This window comes from Panthera tigris, chromosome B2, assembly GCF_018350195.1.
Source record: "Panthera tigris isolate Pti1 chromosome B2, P.tigris_Pti1_mat1.1, whole genome shotgun sequence".
Classification (NCBI taxonomy): domain Eukaryota; kingdom Metazoa; phylum Chordata; class Mammalia; order Carnivora; family Felidae; genus Panthera; species Panthera tigris.
The window spans coordinates 64,728,721-64,756,353 of NC_056664.1; the positions used below are offsets into that span (position 1 = coordinate 64,728,721).

Genomic DNA, 27,633 nt, shown 5'->3' on the forward strand with positions numbered 1-27,633 from the left:
ACCCACAAACTGTGAGATCATGACTTAAGCCAAAGTCAGATGCTTAACCAACCGAGCCACCCAGGCACCCCTATTTTTTTCTATGTTTCTTATGAATGTATCTGAGCATAGGGTTTTTTTAAAAAATCTTTTTTTTCTTATATCTAAAAAAACTTCACTAAAAACATGCCAAATTACAAAATGTAGGAATATAGGGGCTCCTGGGTGGCTCAGCTGGTTGGGTGTCCAACTTCGGCTCAGGTCATGATCTCACAGTTTGTGAATTCAAGCCCCACATCTGGCTGTGTGCTGACAGCTCAGAGACTGGAGCCTGCTTTAGATTCTGTGTGTGTGTGTGTGTGTGTGTGTGTGTGTGTGTGTGTGTGTCTCTCTCTCTCTCTCTCTCTCTCTCTCTCTCTCTCTCTGCTCCTCCCTGCTAAAGATCTGTGTCTCTCTGTTTCTAAAAATGAATAAACATTAAAAAAATATAGGAATATATATTACCATAGTTTAGAATCCCATCAGATTGGTTGAATAATTAGCAATCTGAAATAGTTTTTCCCTCTGAAAACACAGATTCAGTAGCCAGCTATATCACTGTAGTCCTGTGGTCAGAATACATGTTAGTATGAAAAATATGTTGTTTATCTGCTTTTTAAAAATTAATTTAAGTGTATTAATTAAGTATATTCAAAATTATATCTCAGTTGTAAATACTAAATGTTTTTAGTGTGATATATTTGTTTTCATTAATATTTAAAGTTCAGAAATTCAAATAAAGTTTTATTTGAAAGATTATATAGTTTTACAGACAGAAGCAGTGTGTCAGCTATTGTGCTTTTACACCAAAACCACTGGTTATTTGAAATTAGTTGAGAATTTTCATACTCAGATGTGGTCTTTCACTCAGATTAAAAAAAAAAAGTTTTGCTTAGAAACCTATCTTTAGTGCTCGCTGATAGTCCACATTTATTACAAAAAGAGTTACTTAAAAGCGTATCTAAGGAAAACTGTAATTAAAGTAGCTGATTTATTTTATTTCAAAATTTTGTATTAATACCTGAAACTTTAGAGAAAAAAAAGAAATGAACTAAGACAGAAGGTTGCATATGGTTTCTCATAGATATAATTCTTCAAAATTTTTTCCAAAGTTGGTGATATTTCCAATATTTTAACAAACCAGTGCATGTAGATTAAATATGCTAAATGTACTATTTTTACTTGAGTGAGAATTTCTAAAGATTTTCCAGTGCGATGAAATGTAACTTCCTAAGCATTGTACTTTGTATAAGTTAGACTAACATTTCAGAGCTCAGAAATCCCAGGACATTATTTCTTCCTAACAAGTACCTTCCTGAATATTCCCTTAACCCTGATGCCTAAGGGGTTTTTTTCTTCCATGAAACCAGAACAAGAACAGAAGGCTTTGTGGTTCCTGTGGATGTTTTTGACTCCTCTCTTGACCAGTCCATTAAGAGTTTGGCATCAGTTCTTGAAAAATGCCACATTTCTTTACTTTTATCCTAGGAAGGAAGTATACTGAGGCTTTGAAATGGTACCACTTTCTTTTCTCGTCACGTTACATATTGATTTCTAAGTCTTGATCTTGTTTGGAATGAGCAATATGTGTGTGTGCACGTTTCTGTGCGTTGTGTCCACGTTTCCCTGTATCATTTCTTTCAGAAGTGGAGAATTTTGCCATGCAGCTTTTAGCTCTGGGAAAAGTTTATCTGCCACTGCCTCATCAGCGATCCACTTCTGGAATAACATGACTGGCCTTAAAAATTAGTAGTGTAGTCAAACCTCCCAGAAGCCTTTATGGAAGTTGTGAAGAACGAGACTCAAATTTGAGAATGTTGGGTCCTGAGGGGCTTTCCCATCTAGCAAAGTCTAAGATGTGGTGTCTCAGCTCTATAACCAAGCATTCCCTATTAAAAGCAATATTTTTAAAGCTTTTGGGGTGAAGGGATATCTGAGCCATCCAAGTACAGCCTCAGATGGGGTGTTTTTGGATTTCTGCCAATGAATCCCTTCAATGCTCAGTATGCCCTGTTAATAGGGTGAGAGCATCTTCTGCTGCCCTTTAGAGCTCTGTTATATTGTCTGTCCTCTGCATTTATGTATCCTGTAATGGAGGACTCAAGACACAAAGACCTTTTATATATTTTTCACATTGTAGAGGTATTTTCTCTATGTATTGTACACACACACACACACACACACACACACACAAATACTTTATATATGAACATTTCCTTCTAAGTCTTTCTCTTAATTAACTTGAAGGGGATTTTGAACATAGAGAATATCTTCAGTCCTGTTCAATCTCTTTTTGATAAAGGAAAAAACCTGTGTGGTAAGGAATAGCATGAAACAGGAGTCCATATCTTTTAGTAAAATAGCCAAAGCCACAGAAAATCCTGCCCATATTTTAACATATCAACACAACAGCTGTTCATATTTTTAAGCTTTCAGATGTCATCACATGGTGAAGCCAAAGCTTTCAGTAGCATTTCTTCTATGGGGAAAACTGCTGACAATCGTTGTATTGGTGCTAAAAGGAAAATCAAATAAGGAGGCTAGCACAGATTTTATTTGGGTACAACTGAGCTCTTGAAAGTCTGAGTCAAAAATACCCAACTCTAAGGGCTTTTCCAGGGCCTTCAGGTTAATATAGAAGGGGCTTACAAAGATTTTCCATTAGACTGTGTTTTTAGTACCGTGTTTAATTTCCAGATGTGTTCTACCCTTTTTATAATTAATAGTGCGTTGTGCTGTCTATCATGCGCCCCAGGTGTGTTGTCAGGGACATGGCGAAGCCTGCTGCCTGCAAAACACCAAGAAATGCTGAAAGCCAGCCCCACCAACCTACACCGTGAGTATGGCATTAGTTTTATTGACTGAAAATGTCGTCTCTTACACAGATCACTGGTTACGGATTTGTTAATTCACATTGCATGTGGGAGTAAGATACTCTGACTACTCGTGTATGTGTAATAAAAAGGCTATATTGAATCAGATAAAATTATCTGGAAACATGAGCTCTGTATTAAGTACCTTTGTTAAGTGATGTTTCTAATGCCATATTGGAAGCATAAAACTAATTAGAGGAAAGGGACACACTTTTAGGGGTTCTAGGGTGGCAGAAATTCTGTACCTTTTGGATTTAGAATGTGTGTGAGCTGGAGCCTAGGATTTTAGGGACATAGGAAGGCAAGGTGCAGACAGGGAAGGAGCCTGCAAGTAAGGGAGGTAGTCCACTACCCACCCTCACTGTATTACTTAAAGGCACGGACAATCTAAAAGAGCAGATTGTCCATCTAGTTTCATTTTTATTATTGCAAACTCAAGTGTAGATATTAGTGAAGAGTTAAATGACCAACACAAAAGGGAAGCAGGAAGTAGAGAGGAAGCCAAATAAGTAAATTCTGAGTTGTGAACATGGATTTTGATGAGATAAAATGTCAATAACTTTAAAATTCTGCAGAGTAACAGGATATATTCAGTCTTCTGAATAGAATTATGCTTTTAGTAAGAAAAATTAAACATTCCCTTAACATGTCTCAGCAGCGGCAATACTCTGCAGAACAACCATTACAGCCAAGTAGTTACTATTGGTTTTTATCAAATACCTTTGAAGAAATGTGTCCTAAGAGTGATTATCTATAGATTTCTTTAGCTGAGAAGTCTTTGAAGTAAACCAAAATAAAGTGATAAAATTGTAGAGAGTAAGAAGATACATAAATTTTTGTTTAATTCTGTTGCTATGACAAGTTTGTATTAACATTGGCAAAGACTAAAATTAAATAAAACATTTAAATGCTTATAGTTTATATATTACATTCAGTCACAAATCGTTTAAAATTATTTGTGTTTTAGGAAAGGAAATTTTGGTGAATAAATTTCAAGAGGCCCAATAGATCAATTATAGATTTTATCTCAATAAGTATGCTTGAATATCACCTTCTACATTTAATCAGTACTTTTCAAGGAATAAAAATAATTTGGATTTAAATGTAAAACACGACTTGTTTTGAAATTGTACATTGAAAAAAAGTTGGAAGAAGTACTCTTAATGATATTGCCATGTTTTTTTTTCTATAAATGTTTCTGCTTTAAAACCATTTTCCTGCTGATGGAACTTTCCTTCAGAATTCATGGAAGCTTATGAGCCCTGCTTCCTATCTTATGTTCTAGGCATTACAAAATGTTTTAATTTATATTAGGATTATATTAGAATTCAAGCTATTCCTGGGAAAGTTCTTTGGGGAATTAATATTGATTTTAAAATTTATATTCCACATATTGAGGTTCCATTTTAATGATCCCACGCATTTTAATGTCTGTTTTAAATTGGAATTATTAGAATCATAACAGCAATTGTTGTACTTCCCAACAAGATTTTAGATAATTTTCTTTACTTTGTTTTTAGTTTCCATAGACTTAAGAGTTGTAGAAATCCATCGTAATTTATATTTCACCTAGTGGAACTTTCCTGGTGGTCCTTCTGAGTATAGTAGCCAAGAAGAAGCAACTGTAGTCCCTTTGAACCCTCTATTTTGACAACCTCTTTGTTTACCTGAACTTTTCAAATTAAAATAGTGAACCTCTCTTTAGGTAAATTGAAAAATTTAAAGTTTGCAATCCATTCCTTATCCTGCTGATTCTCTATAGTGTGTTTGTAATTTGAGCTCTCCATATCCACACGTGTGCCTATCTAGGTTGATAAGAAAAGGCAATAATAAACAGCGGGGAGGGGCAGGGAAATTAAGGATGGCTTTAGCCTGCAGGTGAGTGTTTTTAAATTTGTGAGTCACTACCTATCACTGGATCTGAAAATCAATAAAGGCTACTTTTTTGTTTGTTTGTTTTAATTTGAATGGAATAGAAGAGATTAGAAAAATCCAAGAAAGCATCCTAGGTTAATATTATAGCATGAATTTAGATTTCTGTGTATGATAACTGGGTAAAAATATAAAATGTAACACACACTATAGTTATAAGGATGCACTAATGGGTTTTAATTGGGAGAGTGGCTTAGTCAGATTTGCATTATATGTATGTGTGTAGGTATATAAAATATGTATTACTTTGACAGAAGTGAGAAAAATGGAATATGAGTGTGATGTGGGCAAAACTAGGAATAAGCAAATCAATTAACAGACAGTTGTAATAGTCCAAAGAAAGATAATGATAAGCCTTTGACCTATAGGAGTGGCAGAAGGTGTGGGAAGGAAACATCTCAAGAGCTGAGTAAGGAGTCACATTGGCAGTGCTTGATTGTCAATTGAATATGGTTTTGTAAAGAAAGAATTTAGAGGGACTGTCATATCAATTGTTTGGTAATTAAGGTCCACTGACTGAAAAGTAGAATTAAAGAAACTAAGTAGGCCTAGGTAGGTAAGCAGTGAGGAGTTTGGATTTTGATATAATGATTTTGTGGTACTTGTGCTATAGGTCTATAGGTCCAAGAAATAGTTGGGTATATGAACCTGAAATAGTTAAATGGAAAAGTAGATGACATCACCAAAATATATATAGTTACAAGAAAATAGCATAGGGAGCCCTAGGTAAAATTAGTGCATAATGAATGGGTAAAGGAAAAGGATCCCATGACTCAGCTGAGAAATAAAGAAATAGAAGAACCAGAAGCCAAGGTAGTAGAGGGGCTCAAGGGGAATCTCCAGTAGTATCAAATACAGCAGAAAATCAGTTAATGACTTCAGAGATAAAAAAAATATCCTTTGAATTGTCCATATAGAAGTAAGTCATTGGTGGCATTTGTTACAGCAGTTTTAATATATACGTGGGTGGAATTACTCTATTTCAATAGTTGTGAGAAGGAAATGAGAAGTCAGGAAAGGAAATGGTGATTGTACATGACTTTTTCAAAATGCTTGACTGTGTAGGAAAAGAGTGGTAGGTAGACAGGAAGTAGGGTGGCTATACTTATGTTACTTGGTGCATTCTATTTTGCAAATCTTGATTGATGGATACACATATCAATATACTTTATATTTTTGATAACTGTGTATAAACTATCCAAAGATTCTTTTTTAGTTATTAGTAAAATGTCACTTAGTCATATTTTAGACATGCTGCATACGTTGTCATCACTTAATCAAAGTAATAAATGTATCAAAAATAATGGTGAAGTTCAACAAATTGAGTTCCTCAAGTGTAAGTATAAATGAAACAGAACGCCTGTCTCTTATTAAGGGTTTTCTCTCAAGTTGGAGGTGGCAGTTACATAATCAAATAAATTATAATACTACATGATGAGTGCGATATGTTAAAAAATGATTTATTCTGTTTGGGGTTGTTGGGGTCAAGGAAGGATTTAAGAGCCTGCAATAGTTAATATGGATTTTGAAAGATGGATAGTTCAGTAAGTAGGCAGTTTTGGAATACAGTTTTCCAGACGGAGAGAACAGTTGCCCAAGGCCCAAAACACCAGGTGGTGCTGGGGTAATTTAAAACATGTGCTCAATACTGGAACCTGAGCACATGTGTGTATATGTATTTGTGTGTTATGTGGTTGTGTGGGTGGATAGGAATTCATATGTGTAGGGGTGAGTGTGGGTTTTATGTGTAAAAGAGAAGACAGAAAGGAGGTAGGAAGTGGTGCATCAAAATCTCTGGAGAACAGGACATTTGTCTAACTTGGAAAAAGTAAATAATTAATTGTGCCTTCTCTTAGGTTTTATTTTTAATACTGTATTTTGAAATTTGACATACCATTAAGGGTTTTTGAGTTTTTCAAAGTGATTATGGATTTAAAAAGTCTGAGGAACTCTTGTGTACACATCAATATCTGTCCTAGGTGTTAGCAGGAATAAGTAGGAGAGGTAGGAGGTAGGGCAGATTTGAGGAAATTTTCCAGGTAGTATAATTAGAGTATAGTGATTCTTTAGATATAGTAATAAAACAAAGATGAGAGGAGATAACTCACTTTAGTTCAAGAGATTAGGTGAATGTGATAAAATTAAGAAGAGAGTTAATTTAGGCATGAAAGCAAGTTTAGATTTAGCATTAGACTTATGTATTAGTAGACAAAGATCTCTCCGATTGAAACATTCAGAAGACAGTTGGCTATTTGTATCTCAAACTCAGGAGAGGGTTAGATGAGATATACTAATTTGTGAGCAATTACTTTATAATAAAAACCATTAGGACAACTGAAATAGCATGGAGAGAAAGTATAGAGTTGGAAGGAAAGACTGCAATCAGCAGTGTAGAGGGTATCAACTGTACTGCAACAAAGAGCAGAGGAATTAAGTAAATTATGAAAGATCATGCAAGAACAAACTTGTCCCAGTTTTCCTGGAACTATCCATGCTTTAGTACCGAAAGTCCCATGTCCTGGAAATCCCCCAAACTTACCCCCCAGTCCTTGGAAAATTGGAATGGTTGGTCACACTAGAAATGAAGTTGGAATTTGCAAGTAAAAATCCAGAAAATGAGTGTATAAAGGGAAATGTACAAAGGGAAAAAAAAATGCTTAGACAATGTTTGTGTTATCAGGTGGAAGGTGACATTATCAGGAATAAGTTGAATCCATAGAGGTACATGTATCATAATTCAGTCTTTCTTGTTTTGCTTTGTCTTTGTTGGTGATTGCCTACTTTTTAAAATGAACATATAATTCACATACCATATATACAATTCACCTTTCAAGGTGTGCAATTTAGTGGTTTTCACAAAATTGTGCAATTGTCACTTCTTTGTAATTTGAGAAACTTTGATCATCCCAAAAAAGAAACCTACTATCCATTAGTAGTCATTTTCCTATTCTCTTTAAAACTCAGTTCCTAGCATTTCTCAATGGATTTGCCCCTTCTGGAAATTTCATATAAATGGAATCATACGATATATGGACTATTTATGACTGGCTTTACCATTTAGCATGATATTTTCAAGATTCATCCATGTTATACATGTGTCAATACTTCATTTTTCTTATTGCCAAATAATACTCCTTTGTATGTATATACCACATTTTCGTTTATCCGACCATCATTTAAGTGGACCTTTGGATTGTTTCCAATATTTAAGCTATTATGTATAAAGCTGCTCTTAACATTTATGTATAATTTTTTGAGTAGACATATATTTTCAGTTCTCTTGTATAAACCTATGTATAAACCTATGTATAAACTTATATAGAGTATAAACCTATGAATGAAATTGCTGAGTCATGTGGCAGCTGTATGTGTACATTTTTTAGGAATTGTCAAACTGGATTTCAAATCAGCTACACCATTTTACGTTGCTACCAGCAATGTAAAAGAATTCCAATTTCTCTACATCTTTGCCAACACTTGAGATTGTTAGTCCTTTTTGTTATAGCCATTCTTGTGAGTGTGAATTGTATGAATGGGTTATCTTATTGTGATTTTGATTTGATTTCTATAATGAATAATGATGTTGAGTATCTTTTCATGTGCTCATTGATTATATTTCGCTTCTTTGGAGAAATGTTGATCAAAATCTTTTGTCCATTTTTAATTGAGTTATTTGTCTTTATTGAGTTGTAAGAGTTCTTTATATGTAATGGATACCACATCCTCATCAGATAAATGATTTGCAAATATTTTCTCCCATTTAGTGAGCTGTCTTTTTATTTTCTTGATAGTACCTTGAAGCACAGGTTTTTTAATTTGATGAAGTTCAAGTGATCTATCTTTCCTTTAGTTACTCATGCTTTTGTTGTTATAGCTAAGAAACTATTGTGAAATCCCAAACTCCTTCTTCTTAGGGTTTTATAGATTTAGTTCTTATATTTAGGTCTTTAATCCATTTTGAGTTACTTTTTGTATATGGTGTGAGGTAGGGATCCAATTTCATTCTCTGGTACATTGGATATCTAGTTGTCAAAAAGTGGTTATAGCAGACATACATATCTTGTTCCTTATCCTAGGAAGAAAGCCTTAATTTCCCTATTAAATATGATGTTAGTTGTGGAGTGTCAGTAGATGTTTTTTTTAAATTAGGTTTTGGAAGTTTCTTTCCATTTCTAGTATGTCGAGTGTTCATGTCATAAAAGGATATTGGATTTTCTCAAACGCTTTTTCTGCATTTATTGAGATGGTAATGTGCTTTTTGTCCTTTATTTTATTAACATGGTGTACTGCTTTGATTTTCATATGTTGCACCCATCTTGCATTACTGGGATAAATCCTATTTGGTTATCCATTTTACATATTTCTTTATTTGATTTGCTATTATTTTTGATGATTTTTGTGTATATATTTATAACTAATATTGGTTTATAGTTTTCCTGTGATTTCTTTGTCTGATTATAGTATCAGGGTAACATTGATCTCATAGAATGAATTTAGAAGTATTCCCTATTATTTCATTTAGAAAGAGTTTGTGAAAGATTACTGTAAATTTTTTTCAGATGTTTCAGAATTTACCAGTGAAGCCATCAGCTTCTGTGAAAGCTAATGGGAAGATATTTGATTACTTAAATTCTGTTTTATTCGAACATTTATAATGATTCTTATAAATGTGTATGAAATCCTCACATCTTCAGAAAAGCTCATATTCAAAAGTCAATTCTAGGGGCGCCTGGGTGGCTCAGTCGGTTAAGCGGCCGACTTCGGCTCAGGTCATGATCTCGCAGTCCGTGAGTTCGAGCCCTGCGTCGGGCTCTGTGCTGACAGCTCAGAGCCTGGAGCCTGTTTCAGATTCTGTGTCTCCCTCTCTCTCTGACCCTCCCCTGTTCATGCTCTGTCTCTCCCTGTCTCAAAAATAAATAAAACGTTAAAAAAAAAAACAAAAAAACAGAAGTCAATTCTATATAACCCTTGAACCATTCACGATTTGGGATTATTGACACTTGTGATTTCTAGTTCCTAGAAAATAAATTTAACTCTGTTGTGTGTATGCGTGTGTGTGTTCATGTGTATGACCAATTTCATCATATAAAAATTACCAGTGTAACCTCAGAGTCTGGGTTCAGTATAGTTAAGGAATCAATCAGAAGGTGAGATTCTTTGGTTTGGATTTCTCTGATTACATTTGGAAAAAAAATGAGAAATTGGTTTTGGTATGAGTTTGTTGTTTTTGTTTTTCTTTTTTTTTTTTTACTTTAAAAAATTTGTTACTCATATGTTTGTAAGTTCTGTAATTAATTATCAATTTAATTTATTTAACAAAAAATGGATTTAGGTTCCAGGTAAAAATTCAAATTATTCAGTCTCAGGATTTTATTTTGCTATTTTGTTTTTGTCCTTTCTACTTCTTCTTTTCTAGAAATGATCTCTCTATGCAGTGGTAATTCATATCCTGGACTGGATCATTGAGCACCATCTGCATTGAAGCTTTTGACATGGACATGTGTGTCACACATACTCTTTTTTTCCCCCTTCTTCACAGTTTCAGATGAGTCAGCCTTGAATTGACAGGGAGGCTATATCCACACTTTTTTAATAGGCGTACTTTTTCAAATCTCAAGGGCATGCTTTTTTTCAGCAATGACAATCTTTGTTCAGATTAATTGTAACACAGGGACTTCTGAGGACCAACATGTATGGGATCAGAATGAATATAATCATGTAAATGTGGTAGCTTATATTTAACCTAATTTTAAAATAGTGCCTTGGGAATAAAAAATATAATGAGGAAAATATATATTAATATATATGCTTTTCCCATAATTTATGTTAAATATACATATATCTTTATACTTGATTATATCTTTTCTCATTTAAAATCACGTATCTAACATCAACATTATATCATATACTAATTAACAGAGTAAACAGAAGCATGTCTCTGAAATTATAAACAGTTGGACAGAAGCCTATGGCCCTATGTCAGTATGCCTTTAAGCTCTGCATACCAGACATGAACTTCAGGCTGTGTATATTAAATGCCTAGAATTCTGTCTTGCCATAGTAGTGGATTGCAGAGGTTCCATGGATAATGTAGAAAATTGGGCAGCCCACTGGCAGACTGTCTACCACCCCAGATACAACACCATCATGAATACAGTGATTCTTCTCAAAAACCTGGGAGAGGCCCTGTGAATGCTGGAATCTAGCCTGCTTTTCCCTGGTTGACCTGATCTTGCCCCTCTGCACCTCCTGGGCCATGTGGTATTCTCTGTTCCTGAAGCTTAGCAGATTTTGTACTCAGCCTTTTCCAAATTCTCTTAAATTCTCAGTTCAGGTGTGGTCTATTCCTTCAGTAGATACCAGTTAAATCAGCTTTGGAAGAGAAGGTAGCATTGAGGAGAGGGGAAGTAAACTTCTTCAACTGATAGAGATTGTGCAGTAGGTGAAGCAGTTTGCTGCTTGCTTTCCAATGAGTCAGGCTGTTCATTCTTTCAACAAATATTTATGTAGTTTATACTGTGTGTAGAGCCCAGTGCCAGGCACTGGATATGATGATGGATAAAGTAGAGTCCTTGTCCTTGTAGAACTTAAGAGTGTGGGAGGAGAGAATCTAAACAAAAACACAGTTTATAAAACTCTTCATTTTTAATAAGAGCCTAAACTGAATCTATGTAGTGTTAGAGAACTACACAGGGGAAACTATTTAGAGAGCATGTTCAAGGAAGACACAGAAGAGATGATATTTAGGGAGAGATTTGAAAGATGAGGAGTCAGCCTTGTGAAGATCCAGCAGAAGGGAATTCCAGGCAGAGAGGATGGTATGTGCAGTGCATCTTAAATGGGAACCAGTGTAGCCTGGTTAGGGGACTAAAAGAAGGCAGAAAAATGTGAGGAGGAGGGCAACAGATGAGACTGATGAGATAAGTAAGAGTTACATCTTAGAGACCTCTCAGATCTCCAGATTTTATGTAGAACTATTGAAAAGGCCTTGAAGCAGTTCGAAGAAAGGAGATTCATGATCCAGGGTAGTGTGACAAGTGGGTTGGACGAGGATAAAAGAACCTTAGGAGGCAGTTGTGGTGGTTTAGGCAAAACATATTGGTGGCTTGGACTCTGCTGGTGGCAATAGAGATGAAGCAAGTGGAATTAAATGGGTTTGGTGAAGTTTAGTGGAATTTAATGAAGTTTTAGAAGCAATGAAAGAAAAAAGGAACTTCTGGTGTATAGTGAAGGGAGGGGGCTCCAGGTTATATGTGTAATCTCAATAATAGATTGAAAACATTGAATGCATAATGTGCAGGAACATGTTTTCTCATAAAATCTTAGCATCGTATTATGTACACAAACATATCTTAAATGGCATATATAAGTGAAAAATTTAGAAATCTCAGTTGTATTACTTCAGGTAAATTCGTATAGAATTTCAAATATTATTGATGGTAAATAATGATAAAAAGTAAAATTGAGTAAAAATTGAAACATGATTAGACTTTGCCATTTTAAATGTTCTTTGTGATTTTTTTTCACTCTGATACTCTGTTGGGAAAGATTTAATAATTTTGTAGGTGTTCTACACTAAATAAATATTCTAACATATATACTAGATAAAAATATTGCTCCTTTTTTGAAAAATATCTCATTTTTGAGTAAAACTCAGTCAAGAAGAAAGGGAATATTTCCATATTCAAAGGATCTTTTAGCTATATATTTTATCATGAATGAAAATATTATTCAGAGATAAGAAGCCTCTTCTGTACTGTTTTAAGCCATATGTTTACATTAAAATGTGATGAGTTTTATTTTTTTGCAGTTTTTTTTTTTTGCATATACAATAAAAAGCGTTCATTGTTACAGTCTATATTTCTATTACCACCTATAGTAGGGATCATACTGAGCGGGTAATATTAAAATGATAAAAGTTCCAAAAAAATATGTTTTTGTCCTTTAGAATAAAGTCGGTACAGCCAGTATCTTGGAAATAGAGAATACTAGGGATGCTGACATTTCCAATTCATGGTTATAATTAGGAAGTGACAGATTTTTTTTTAAAATTGTGTGGCTTTTATAGTCTTCATTCTCTATATGATTTTGTGGTTTATGCAAATCATTCTATGCCAGTTCATTGAGTCTTATAAAGCCCCTCTTTCTGCTGTAACTATTTTAAGATAATATTGTTTTCATCTCTGTCTGAATGCTCCCTGAAGAAGGTGCCTTCTTCAACTTCTTGGGTATTAAAAAAGTTTAGTTCTGTAAGAGTAGACCCATAGTAGTTTTATATGTAATAGTTATTTTTCATGGATCTTAATTAATCATAAATTACTTTCACCAGTTACCCCTTGTTGACTGAACTAGGTCCTCTGTTAATGATGCTCTGAACAGTTTTTATTTTGGTGACCCTAACCTTGGAGAACCTTGCCCATTGTATGCTATCTAGGTCTTTTGTTCCTATGAATAGAGGGGGTTTTAGCTAAAAACAATTTGTTTCTTCCTGTATGGAGCATCTGACTAGAATCCTATTTTTTTATTGTCTTGTTGATCCTATCAGGAAGCAATTAGAGTCACCTTTACCTTAGGCCTAGGGCCAGCCCCAAGCAACTAGCTCAATGGATCTTTATCTTTTCAGCTTTCTTTGGCCAATCTTAGACCATGTGATATTTGATATTGATATTTTAAGGAGATTTTCTGAAACACTAAGGCTGTTTCCTGAAACACTAGAAGCCTAAGAAGACTTTTGTTTGAGTTCATTTAACGTCAGCTTTAACTCAAGTCACATGGTATGAGCAAAAACTGAGTTTGATGATCAGTGCTCTTGGCCGGCATATGGCAGACTCTTAAGACATGAACTTTGATAGTAAATTGTCCCAGGGTCACTCAGCAGGAAAGAGGCAGATCTAGGTCTAAATCCAGGTCTAAATCCAGGTATCTGGATTCATAGTATAGGATGGATTCACAATATCCAGATGATCTACATTATGATTAAGAGGAATTTTGCAATTCTTCAGTAAATAGTAAATCCTAGCATTCAGGATTTGAACCAAATATTTTTAGTTCTTGCTCTGGTACTCACTTGCTGGGTGACATTAGTCAAGTTGTTTACCCTCTTAAATCTTAGTTTTCTCCTCTGGAAAATAGGAAGAAAATTGTTTCTAGTTATCTCATGGGAGTTTTTGAGGATGAAATGAGATAAAGTACAGAAGAAAATTGTGTATAAAGTACTGTATAAATATTATTCATATATTCTGAAGTAGCAGTGTGGGGGGAATGCCTGGGTGGCTCAGTCATTTAAGCATCCCACTCTTGATTTCTGACAGGCCATGATCTCATGGTTCGTGGGTTTGAGCCCCATGTCAGGCTCCACACTGACAGTGCATAGCCTGCTTGAGATTCTCTCTCTCCCCCTCTCTTTCTGCTCCTCCCTGGCTTGAGCACACACTTGCTAACTGTCTCTCTCTCAAAATAAATAAACTTACAAAAAATAAGGTAGCAGTGAACAGTCTGTACATAATTTATTATTTTGTCCATTTAACAAATATTTGTGAAGCTCTTACAGTGGGCTCATAGTGGCACAATTTGAAAAAAATTACTTTTTGGCTAATAAAGCCAAAATATAGACTGTATCTTATCTATTAGTGTTTCTTATTGAGAGTATTAGTACACTTTTTAAAATGATACACCATATCTCACACTAGCCCATCATGTATCAAAAGCTCCCTACTATGGGAGGCCAGGAAGTGTGTATTTGGAAAATTTCCCCAAGTTATCCAGACATACTCTTATGATATAGAACCACTGGTATGTACCACTGAGATGCTCAGTGAAAATGAAGGTTAGTTGAGATGGTTGATAATTGCACAAATCAAAATTAATGTGATTATCTCTGAATAGGATCTCTCTTCCAAAACTCATGTTGAGAGAATACAAAGGGAAATAAATGTTGGCAATATTATTATTAGAAAGTCGCTGTGCCTCAGGGCTCAGCCTGGTTACTCTGTGAATCACTGCTATTTCTTCTGCTCTTCTACAGAGTCTTTTGTCCAGGATGAGAACGATTTGCCTGTGCCAAGAAAATAGATGGTTCTTGTGGAAAAACAGGAAGCTTATAGCTAAAGGAGAATCTGTACTCACTGCTATTTCTGTATTGGTACTAGAAGGTATTAAATAAAAGGAGAAGATCATGCTCAGGACTTGAGCAATCTATGCAGCAAATTAATGTTTATTTAGTAAAAAATGATTTTGGTAGATAAATGAATGCACTCATCTATTATGCATATAACAAATACTAAACATTGTGAATGTGTCTAGACTGTCTTTAAAGTCTTTAGATAGCATCACTAGTAATATATAATTGAGGTCATTGGGTAGACAAATACAGAACATGACATGCTGAAGCAGACCTTTTAAGTCTTATTTAACTCTGGATAACATTAAATAAGATTTCCATCATTTTCAAATGACCCATATGTGTAGCGTATATTTTTACGTTAATTTATTCAATTTTACTCATTCATTTGGACACATTAGAGACTTATAAAACTGTTAATGAGATAGAGCTTAAACTGACAGAGAAGTAAACAGTTAATTACAACAAAGTATGATAATAAGGCTATGAAAGAATTTACAGATTGGCATGAAAGCACAGAGAAATCTAACTCAAAATTGGAGATTGAGAAAATGTGTTAAAGCCAGTAGTACTTGGCAATTTATCATATATATGTTAACAGTTAATTATATGCTATCTGATATTTTTCTGTAGTTCTTTAAAAATATCTTTATTGAATACAAACTATGTTTCAAATACTGTGCAAAATTGGAAGATGAAAGGAAGTCTCCCAAAGTAGTGTTAGGTATAGGATTTGCTCTCAAGTAGTTTATAATTTAATTGTGGAAGATGAGAGATGGATGGATAGATGGGTGGATGGATAGATAAGTTGGTGGTCATGCAGGTATAAAAGATATATTACAATACAAGTAAATGACCTAAGTCAAGCAAATTACTTAAAAATGTATATGAAATTTCTTCAAGTGGCCAGGGAGTATATGGATGTGTGTGTGTGTGTGTGTGTGTGTGTGTGTGTGTGTGTGTGTGTGTGTGTAATTGTGGCTGAGATGGTCTGGAGTCAGAGAAACTATGGGAGAAAGGAGGACTTTAGCTTTACTTCATGAAAGAATTGTAATTAGATAGAAAGGAGAGATTAAGGCATCCCAGGTTAAGAAAATGAAAATGATTTGGGTAAAAATTCAGAGTGAGAATTAAGCAGTCAGGCAAAGAGGGCATTGCATATATAATCTAATTGGAGAACCATATTTAGCAAAAGAGTCAAGGACTATAAACCTATAGAGGAAGGTTGGGGCCAGTGCATATATGTCCTTGAAAGCCAGGCTCTGGGAACTGGTTTTACTCTGAAGGAAGACAAGAAAGTATCTGAACAGGGAGCTACCCAGATTGAAAGGAATGCTTTGGGATAATGAATCTTTCAGAAGTATGAATAATGGATGATAATAGGGCATTCCTGGAGAGAAAGAGACCAATTAGTAGATGATTAAAATAAACCAGAAATGGCTAATAATAGTAAGGGTAATGATAGTGGTCACAGAAAAAATGGATGAGAAAGGCATTTGCAAGGAGAAAGCAGCAGGCTTTGGTGACAAGTGAATGTAGCAGAGAAAGGAGCAAGGAAGAGGAAAGACTGAAAGAAATGTCCAAGAATTTGAGCCTGGGAATTACCTTAGGAAAGCTAATGAAAAAGTAAGGAAATGGAAAATGCATGTGGCTTTAGGGAATTGCATTCCCTGTAATATGTACCTCTATTCTGATTCCTTAGGGAGAGCCGTAAGAAAGAAGACTCTCTGACACAATGGAGAGAACTTCATATTGGAGCATCAAAAAGGAAAAGAACACACATTTGATTTTCTTTTTTCTTTTTTTAAACTTTATTTATTTTGAAGGAGTGCGAGAGCAAGCTTCTGCATGAATGGAGAAGGACAGAGAGAGAGAGAGAGAATGCCGATGTGGGCCTCAAACCCACAAACTGTGAGATCATGACCTGAGCCAAAATCAAGTGTCGGATGCTTAACCGACTGAGCCACTCAGAGGCCCCCATATCTCGATTTTCAAAACTGCTCACCAACCTAAGTTATGTCTATTTTTAGCTCTTTGCTAGTTCTCTATCAACTGTGGTGACAAAATTAGCTGCAATTTTATACTATTCTGTTTTAGGCACTTCATGTGCATTTAACCCTCACAAAACTCTATATAAATTATCACTATTGTCTTCATTTTACAAATGAGGAAACTGAGGCATATCTAGGTAAATTACTTGCTTACGTACTTGCATCCATTATTAGTGAAGCCAGCATTCGAAGCCAGACAATCGACTCCAGAGCCTGTGCTCCCGACTTCTCAGAGGCAGTCTGGTAATCCTTTTCAGTGATCCAAGTGGGGATCCGTTGACCTTCAGCTCTCTCGCTTAATCCTGGTCTATGCTCTGGAGGGATTAGAAGATAAGAATGCCATAGGTTTTTTGATTTAAAGAATTCAGTCTAGGTGGGACTATGGTGGGCATAATACATAATCAGTGAGTAAGTCATATTTATATTATCCAAATCCATGGAAGATATAAAATTTGATAGACCTAGAAAAGTGTACAAAATTTCTATCAGTGACTTTTTGCATTTAAGCTTCCTTACATATGAAATAAACAGAAGGGGGGTTGATATTTAATTTAAGGATGAGCTGCTACAGTACATTAGAAGTATACTAGTCATTTGTTAATAAATTGTGGGCTGTCTTGGATATGTTTTCTTTGTTTGCCTCAGTTGATTAAAAACAAAAAAATCATTGTCTTTACAATTTCTTTTGTATCTTATCCCCCTACCTGTAGTGTTTACTTCTTGAAGGTAGAGGCAGTTATTTATGAAAGTCATTGGTCTACTGTAATGCATAATACTGTGTTATATCATTGGAACTTGATACAAATTGCTTTGTTTTGATTTGAACTATGATTTGACTTGAATAATAGGTGCTGATGGACAAATGATTCCAAGATGGATTCTGTTATCCCCCTTATTGTAAATGGTACACTGAGTTTATAAACATTAAAGAGTAGAGAATACAGAGGATCAGGAAAGAGAATGAAAACCTCTTTCATTTTTCCCTTTGATTTTTCTCACTCTGCCTTTCCATGCAATTCCAGAGAGCTATTTCCACCATCTGTTATCCTTTGGAGCACTAAAAGTGTTAAAATACTTGGGCTGGTTTTTTGCAGTGTCATTTACTATGATGGTTTAGGGGATAGTCTTGGACCATGTTTATGAGAAAAGTTCAGGCTTGGAAAAGTATGGCTTTGAGTTATATTTTTCTGTGTGTGTGTATGAAAATAAAATTTAGGATGGCTTTGAGTTATATTTCTCTGTGTGTGTGTATGAAAATAAAATTTAGAGTTTTTGCAGCTAAGATTAGAAGGCGTTTAATGTTTTACTTTCAACAAAGGCCCTCAGGTGTTATGTTGTTTGGTGTGTAAAACCACTGAACTCTGTATTACCTTCCATATCACACTGCACTGCACACACGCACAGTCATACACATGCATCCTTCTTTACCTTCTTTCTTCTGCTTGTACCATCTCCGTTCTTCCTGTCCTCCAGCCTGGAAACCCCTGAGTCATTTTTAACTCTTCCCTTCCTTTTACTTCCTACATGTAATCAGTCACTATGTCCTGTCAGCTCTAATTCTGACTTGTCTTTTACATCTTTCCTCCTTTCCCTTCTCACTTCCATCCTCTTATTTCAGATTCCCCTACTCTTTGACTTGGGGTTAGAAACCTAATTGGCCTTTCTGCCTCCTGTTTTTTGGCCAGTCTAAAGCATCCTACCCAGCATTGGTCAGAGTGGCTGCCCTCTTAGAGGCTCAAGGCCCAAGAGCTCATGAATAAATTATAGACCGTCTCCTGACTGTCCACTGCCTGGCTGTCTTATCTCCTATAAAGCCTTCTCTCCGTCATATGTTTTAAAAAATTATGTTACTCCCTACTAAGAACGCTCTCCACACATTTTCCCTACTGGTTTCAGTATGTAATTTTCTCACCCACTGTACTTTCAAGTCTTTGTTCACGTGTAATTTTCTCTGAAACTTGCCTGACCAACCACCTTACCAGAATTTCTTCTTCCTCTGAGCTTTGATGCACCTATCTTCCCTACAGCATCCCGTATCATTTTCAACCTCTTATTTACGCACGTGTCTTAGATCTGCTGAATTTATGGCTTTGTTTTAGTTCTTTTTTATTTTCCTAATTCTTATAGAGGAGAGTCAACAATTTTGGAGTGGAATTGGACACCAAAATGAAACCACTTGCAGCATGCCAGTGCTCTCCCACTCTCTTTCATTAAAATATTAAATTTGGAGGTTAAGTCATACAGGGAAAGGCTCAGGATTGAATGATCAGAACAAAAGAACTTCTGTAGTTTTTCTTTCAACATTGGCAAAGGAATTGTGATGTTTTTCTTTTGATAAAATTGCAAATTTTAAAGCTAGTCCAATCAGTTCTTCAGTTAAAAGTAAATACGTTTTTGGATGTGATTATCAGAAGAGCGATGTTGCAAAATATACAAGAACAATGACTAGTTGCCATTTCTTTAGTGTGGTTTTTTTCCTAGACTCTTTTTTGAATATTGAGATGTGGGCCAAAGGATCTACATGTTTTTCTTGCACAAATTTTAAATTTATCAATTAAACAGGATTTGGGAGCAGTGAGTTGTATATAAATTTTAAGTACAGATATGAAGCTGCTAGTTATATAGCAAACTATGCTGGGTATACTCTTAAGATATTCTTTCTTGGGATGCCTGGGTAGCTGGGTCAGTTGAACATCTGATTTTGTCTCAGGTGATGATCTCTGACTTGAGAGTTGGAGCCTCACTCTGGCTCTGTGCTGACAGTTCAGAGCCTGGAGCATGCATGCTTCAGATTCTGTGTTTCCTTCCCTCTCTGCTCCTCCCCTGCTTGTTCTCTTTTGTGCACCCTCTCTCTCTCTCTCAAAATAAACATTAAAAAAAGATATTCTTAAGTCCCAATTTCATCATATTACTTTTGACTCAAAATGTATTTTGATTTGCTGTTGCCTCTCAAGTTAAGCCTAAAATCGAATGTCTGGATTTTCTGGCATTTCCTCATCTTTATTCATTTCTATTATCTTTCTCTTACTCACAGGTTTCTGCATGCTTTTAGTAACGTGCCAAAACACATAAAAGATATTAACTTTTACTTATTGGTTAATTGATTATAAATTGCTATTGTTGATCATTTTAATAGCTATAATTAGAATGTATTAGAAGCAAATAGACTGTATTTATAATCTGACAGTGAATTTCCATAGTATGTTTATCTCTAAAAGAGAAGGCAAAAGGGCTTGAGAAACATCTCTCTGTTCTGAAACTCTAAGTAATTCTTGGAAGAAATAGAGGGAGACACAGAAAGGAAAATGGGAGGTAAAGTTTGCAAACATACCCAGAAACAATCAAAACCAATGTTAGGAAGATGATCTTTGAGAGAATAGGAAGAAAAAAAGGAAGAAAAACTGTAATGCTGGAGCCACATCACAAGAAATAAGGGTGTGTCTCTACCTTGTGCAGAAGCAGCAAATGTACATGTTTCTGAAAAGATATGTGGGATTCACAGTGACCTAGGAATTTTATCTGACAGTTTTTGATATACAAACCCCTTGCCACATTAAACCTCAGTTAATTTTCTCCCCCAGGAAGAAGGCATTATTTTCTACTTTTTTTGATTAGCAGTAAATGATGGAGCTCTTACTCAGACCTCTGATGCTAACTGCTCGTTTTATTTCATTGCACAGGGGTGAGTAGGGCACTTTGCAAGTTGAATCCTATAAATTGAGGTGGTAAACCTTCAGTATGTATGTGTTTATTCTTCTTCTTCTGCTTCTGCTTCTGCTTCATCTATATCATCTACCCATATATAGATTGATGGGGACTGTATAAAAGGGATGTCTAACACCTGCCACTGCCCACATCCCCCTGCCCTATTCGTGTTCCCACCCACATCCTCCTTCACACAAACACTTTATACTCCACCAGTACAGACTTGTAGCTCACCAACACGCAGTGGTGTAGTTAGGAATGGCTTATACTAACTCTTGAGAGCCAACTGTTAAATTTTCAAAACCTTTACAAGCTGGTTGTTTAAACAGTGTTACTATTAAAAATTAAATTATATCAACTTACAATTAGGGAAAGTACATTAAAACAAGGGGAGTAAATACTCAAAAATCACCACTTCCTAATTATTTGCTGCGTGTGACTCTTTATGCTCTTGAGTTATTCACATGCATTGTATCTTCATGATAGAAATACTATATGATAGAAATACTGTAGTATCATGCCTTTTACCAATTCCATGTTAAAGTTGTTTAAAATCTGTCCTGGTCATAGTATTTGTACCATGGAAATTGGCAAAGTATGTAAGTCAACATTTTCTGTTGTTTGTTTTAGAGAAACAATAGTGTATTTATCAGCATAGCACTGCAAACACACTCTGCTGATTCTCTTTCCTGCCTTTGAAAACATTCTCTCCTCTGCCTGGAATGTCTCTCATGTTGCTACTGTGTGCATGTGTGCCGGCACAGGCGTGTGCGTGCGCGCGCGTGCGCACGCGCGCGCACACACACACACACACACACACACACACAGTTATCCACCCAATTAAGTACTCTCAATCACTTTAATTGGTGTCACCCCTTTCCAAATATTTTTTAGGCCTTCCAGACAGAGTTAATCGGTCTCTTTTTAGTAATTTTGTAATTTGTTTACCTTTATTTTAGCATGCATCATTTAATACACTTAAGGTTGCTACATTTAGCAAATAAAATTTTGAATTTCAAGTGAATGATATTTTTAGTGTTAGTGTGCCCCATGCAATCTTTGAGGTGTACTTACACTAAAAAAATTATTGAGAGTTCATCAGAAATTTAACTTTAACTGGGTGTCTTATATTTTATCTGGTAACACTAACTACTACAATTAGTTTGTTAATGTTCCATCTTCCTAGTAGAGAGGTACCAGGTTTTTTTTGCCGTGTTGATCATAGTCTCCAACACAGAGAATGACTTAAAATAGGACTTTTTATTTTAATAAAATCTGAACTGTTATTCTTATTCCTTATCTAACATGTATTCCTACTGTTCTGTTACATGAAATTGCGAAAAAAATTTGTTGAATTTGAAATTACATGATACAATATGTATTTTATAAAGGTAACTTTAGATGGTATGTGAGAAATGGTTTAGACATTGGGCATGGTGGAATTAGGGCAAACAGATAGGAAGCTAAGGCAAAAGGCTAGGTGACTGATGATATACATGAACCAAGGAATTGAGAGTGGCTTGCAGTGGGCAGGAGACCATGGATACAAATAAAAATCTGGAGAGAGAACAACTAGACATGATCACTGGATATAGATGCTAAATTAGGAGAAAATAAAAATGACTCTGAAGTTTCTTGCTTAGGCAGTAGAATTCATGGTGGTACTGTTAACTGAGAGAGAAATGTAAGGTATATAGTAAATTGGGAGCAGTAAGAGTAATTGAGGAGTTTAGTTTGGGACAGGTTAAGTTTGATATGCTGTGATCAAACATAATATGAAAAATATTTAGTCAGCACTACAGTATGGGCACTGACAAATAAAATGAGATACCAACCAATTAGAATGGACAACAGCCAGAAACAATCATACAGTGGCACTACGGGCTGAAAGTGCTTTCAACTCGATGAAGATGTCCAATAGGGAATAGTAACCGTGGATCTGGAACTCAGAAGAGAATTTGGATCTGGAGATTTAAGAGTCCTTGACTCAAAGATGATGTTGATGCTCTGGGAGTAGATGAGATCACCTACAGAGTTATTTGGAGAAGACAGTAAATGATGGATCCATAGAGTATAATAATATTTCAGGATAGAAAGGAGTATAAATAGTAAAAAAGACAAAGATGGAGTGGTTAGAATCTGTGTATGGTGGAAATGTTGGATTATCTTGCTTCCACTTCAGACTCCACATTTTTTCTGATGAGGCAATTGTTGTGTTATAACTGAAGTTGTATAAACCAACGGGCTTCTGTAAAATACTAAGTGCCACAAAGATTTGGAGGCTTGACCTTTTGTGCTATGGTAAGACCACCCTTGGACATATTGGTTGTCCTGTTGGTTAACTGAAGACACAGAGTGCCATTATCACTCCAGGAGGATCTGGTAAAATTGAAAACAAAGATATTCAGACATGAAGGAGAGTGGGCTTATTAGTCAGGGGCTCCAAGTTGATTGCCCGGCAGCCTCTCCAGCCTTAGGCTGTGACAAGAGAAGAAAGGGCCAGGAATAGTAAGTTGCCTGTGGTGTGTCATTGATTGTGTCCTTAGAGGGCTTTTACTGTTGTTATATTTCTCAAACTTGATAATAGGAGCAATTTTGAGTTGATGAGAAAGCATTTGCATTTGAACAGTGAGTTGTTCTCATTCTGTTACTCAAGGAGTTCCTGAGGAAACTGAGACTGCCAGAGTCCATATGGTCTGGAAAAGAACACCACGCTCAAGCTCAAATATGTGTGGGTCAGCAGACTGCTGGGGTTTTTTTCTTCTGATTCTGAAAGGTTGCTTAATCATTTGTCTTGTTATTGCAAATGTTATAATAATAATTATAAATGGTTCTTTGCTTCTTAGACGGGCAAATCTAAATTCTTCCATTTGACATCAAGATACATGATACCCTGGCTTCAGTAACCCACCCTCCCACATCTAAGTGCCCCCAGATTAGACCACCAGGTTTACTGGGTTCTGAGTCCCTTATTGTCACATGATATATCATGTTGTTTCCTGCTGCCATGCCTTTATCTTATCCCTTTCCTTAGAAGTCTGTCCAATTTCCACTTTATCTATTCAAGCTGTTTGGAGTCCATAGACCTAAATTCATATATCCCAGATCCTTTACTTAGGAAAAAATTTTAAAGCTGTGTATACCCATTGACTTGGTAATCCTATTTGTGGGAATATTTCTGACATAAATATAGTGCCAAAATATAGCCATACATATCCAAGGATATTTACTGCAACAAATTGGATACATCTGAATATCCACCAGTAAGAAAATAGCTGAAGAAATTATGGCACTGCAGGTGGATTGTAGTTGTTAATGCAACAATGTCAAAAGTACGTGGCTAAGCAGAACTGATTCTAATTATTAAGCAATTATTAAACAATTTATAAAACACAGATACAAGCCTAGCAAAAGAGATGTTGGCTCTGAACAGGTAGATTGCTTACCAGTTTGTAACCAGCTCAGTGTAAACCTTGTACCTGAGTATGTATAAACAATGGAAGAGTTATGGAAGGATGCACACACCATTGTCAATAGTAGTTTGTTAGATAAGTGGGACTGGAGTGGAGGAGGAAGAGACTATTCCACTTGAACACTGCTCTTGTTTGAATAGTCATAAGCATAAGCATATATTCTGATTGAAATGACTGAAATAAAAAACAATGCTTCTCTAATATAGTGACTAGCTCATAACAGGTGCTCAGTATTTGATAATGATTACCATCATTGTTATGAGTGCCTCAAGTTCAATGAACCCTAGAAATCTTTTCTACCAACATCTACCCTATCCTTCTGACCATAGAAACATTTGTGTGTACAGTTTATTTATAGTACACTTCATTGCATTCATGACGCTTCATTCACTATGGCCTTACCTGTGTGGAAGTTTTCTTTTGGGCCAAGAACATAGTATTTTTTAAAAGCAGAGTCACATTTTATTTTAAACTTCCTTAATCACATAGTGTCAGAATATTTAATTACAAACAAAATGTTGATAAATACTTACAATCAGTTTATTCTAAATGAATAAGCATTTATGAGCCACAGGTTCTTGATTACCTTTGGAGGTAATCATTGATTTGTTCATTCAATGTATATATGTTGAGCATTTGCTGCACACCAGTCACCAGGTATAAATCTGTCCTGGTCACTGTTAAACAATGGTTCTTGTTCAATAGTGAACAAGACAGATAAGACCTGTCTTATTATGGAACTTGTATTTTAGTGGGGGAAACACTCAAATAAATATATATAAATATATATTTATAAATATATATAAATAAATAGATACAATAGAGATTGTGAGGGGGTTGGGGATTTAATGAATAAAGTTTTGTGACAGAGAGTTATAGAGGGGCTGACTGTAACACAGACAGTAGAGATGACCTCTGTGAGAGACATGGAAGCTAATGGATGAGAAGATGCCAGCTATGAAAAGTTAGGACAGTGGTGTCCCCAGAAGGGGAGGCAGTAGAGGCAGGAGGCTTCCAAGTAGGAAGGAGCATGTCTGTCGCTCAGGTTGAACTGGAGCACACTGAGTGAGGATAGAGAGGTCTGAGGTGAGGTTGGGGGAACAGACGTAGGTCAGGTACTGTAGGGTACAATCAGGACTTGGCTTATTCTAAGTTTGATGGTAATATTCTAAAATAATAACACGTACTAATAATATCAGGCCATAGTTGTATAAGGTTTCTTGAAATGTACTTTAAAAACAGTTAAGATAGTAACAGAATGCTGTCATATCTAAGAAAGCACATCTAGGAAAACTTTAAAATGTATTTCTGTACAAAATATTACTTGTTGATCTTAAAGAATATTTAAAGAACTAAAATGAATACAGAAAAACCAAATGGGTCTTTTACAAGGTCAAAATTTCCAGCTTCAACTACATTTGATTTCTTTTATCTAGGGCTGTCTTCTCTAAGCCATACTGAACAGAATATAGTAACTGCTTTATTTTTATAAATGACTTCCTTTAAACTGCAGACTTTATTTTTGAGATTGCCTCAAGACTCTGTGAGTCACTTGTCTTTTTATATTAAAAAGAAACCTTAAAATTTTTAACAGCTTTTTATATCAATTTACCCAGAACATCTGAATGTGTTTTTAAAAATGTCTAATATACCATTTATTTTACCAGTTTACTTGACCAGGTCCTTTGTTAAATAGTACATCCTAAAACCCAGATCTTTTGTATTTTTTTAGATCATATAAATGACTATATCTTTTACAAATATCCCTAAAGTTGAGTGTAGTTTATCCAGCATTCACTTCCTCATTAAACATAAGCATATGCCACTGCATACAAAGCATGTGTCTATGTGAAGGAATCAAAGGTGACATCAGACTGATCTGTATCTTCAAGGATATTCAGTTTAGTAGCAGAGTTTCAGTTTGGTACAAGTGAAAAGTAGAGCCTATTATATGTTACATACAAAAAACAGGACAGATAAAGTACTGGAGGAGTGTAGGGAAGTCAGAGATGGAGTGGAAGGTACAAATAAAATATAATGGGAATTTATGGAAGCAAGAAATTACTTCTAGTCACCAAAACACATACAAAGGTATATTAACCTGTTTGTTCTCTTTCACTTTTAAAATTATGTCAAATAGAGAAATTAGAATTTTAGAGCTGAAAATGTTTTAAAGGATTAGCCAATCCAGTCCCATTGCTTAAGACATGACACTGAGGTTCAGAGAGTCATATTAGAGTACTTATCCAGGGATAGCACAGTAAAAACCTGGTGGTTTCCCTGACTGGCAGAGATGAATGCTTCCTGCCATCATGGGGACATAGGTGCATTTGCAACAGGAATGTGATGTGTTATCCAGAGAATGTGCTTTTAGTCTCTTTTTATTTTCAAACACATTTTATTTTCAGTGGTCTTCTAAATGGAATTTAAATGAGCAAGTGCATTTTAAAATCAAAATCTTCTTATCTAAATACACAGAAGGTGGTTAAGGAGAAGTTGGATTTAATAAAATCAGTTGAGATGCGGATTAGTCATAGGGAAAGCTGTTTCTTAATGTTCAGGTGGTTACAACACCAGAATGCTCTGTAAAGAGAGGTTTTTGAGGTCTTGTCCCCAACATTTTGAAAAAGAAAAAAGATTATTTTGCCTACAGGTCTCAGATATTAACTTGCTACAAGGTCTCTCAAGGCCTCTTTGTTCTGTGACTGTATTTAAATTTTTGTTGTTGTTTCCAGTGCTGTAAGGAGAGGGAAAGCTCCAGGTGGAGTCTGTGCTGACGTCTGTTTGTTCTCAAGCCCAAAGTTCATGACATGCAGAACAGAAACAGAAACAGGAGCAGTGCTATTTTGGTGTGATTGGCATCTTGACTTCTTGTTGAATATTTTTTAAATGAGAAGACTTCCTGGGTAGAAATCAATCATGATGTAAAAGATCTCTCTTTCCTCTTTCTGTCTTTGGTGTATAAGGACAAAATAACCACAAATTAGCCCATGGTCATGCCCACTTGGAACTTCTAAAGAGTGAAAGTTTTGCACGAAACTATGAAACTATTTCACTTTCCATAGTGAAAGCTATGGATTGAACCTATATAAACAATTATTCTTTTTCAAGTTTATAATTGTTTTTGAATTATTAAGTTTATGTAGTTTGGTATGTAGGGAATTCTGTCTAAACATTCATATGATGGGGGGGTAGAGGATATTTTTTTTACAGTTTTTAAAATTGGATTTGTTTTGAAACTTATGGCTCAGATATGCGCATCATATATTATTTCAGTTAAGTAGTCACAAATTGACTTTTTTTTACATTGCCATCAATCAAATTAACACTGTCAAGAGATTTTGATAGTATTTCCATTGTGATTTTTGGAAGTGCTTTATTTTAAAATGGTCCTTGAGATGACTATAATTCAAGGGCATTAAACCAGTCAGCAATGTGGAGAATGATTAGTGACGGTTATG

The 27,633-nt window shown here is 35.4% G+C and overlaps 1 protein-coding gene across 3 annotated transcripts in view; it reads left to right on the forward strand.

Moving 5' to 3' along the window:
• LOC122238669 (regulating synaptic membrane exocytosis protein 1-like) overlaps positions 1-27,633 on the forward strand; it is a 200,833-nt gene that overhangs the window by 76,577 nt on the left and 96,623 nt on the right. For 2 of the 3 annotated variants that reach the window (XM_042986657.1, XM_042986658.1), the window contains exon 2: positions 2,774-2,854. The exons of the other annotated variant lie outside the window; for it this stretch is intronic. In XM_042986657.1, coding sequence (XP_042842591.1) covers positions 2,774-2,854 — 81 coding nt within the window. The remainder of the gene's footprint in view (positions 1-2,773; positions 2,855-27,633) is intronic. 3 annotated transcript variants of the gene reach the window in all.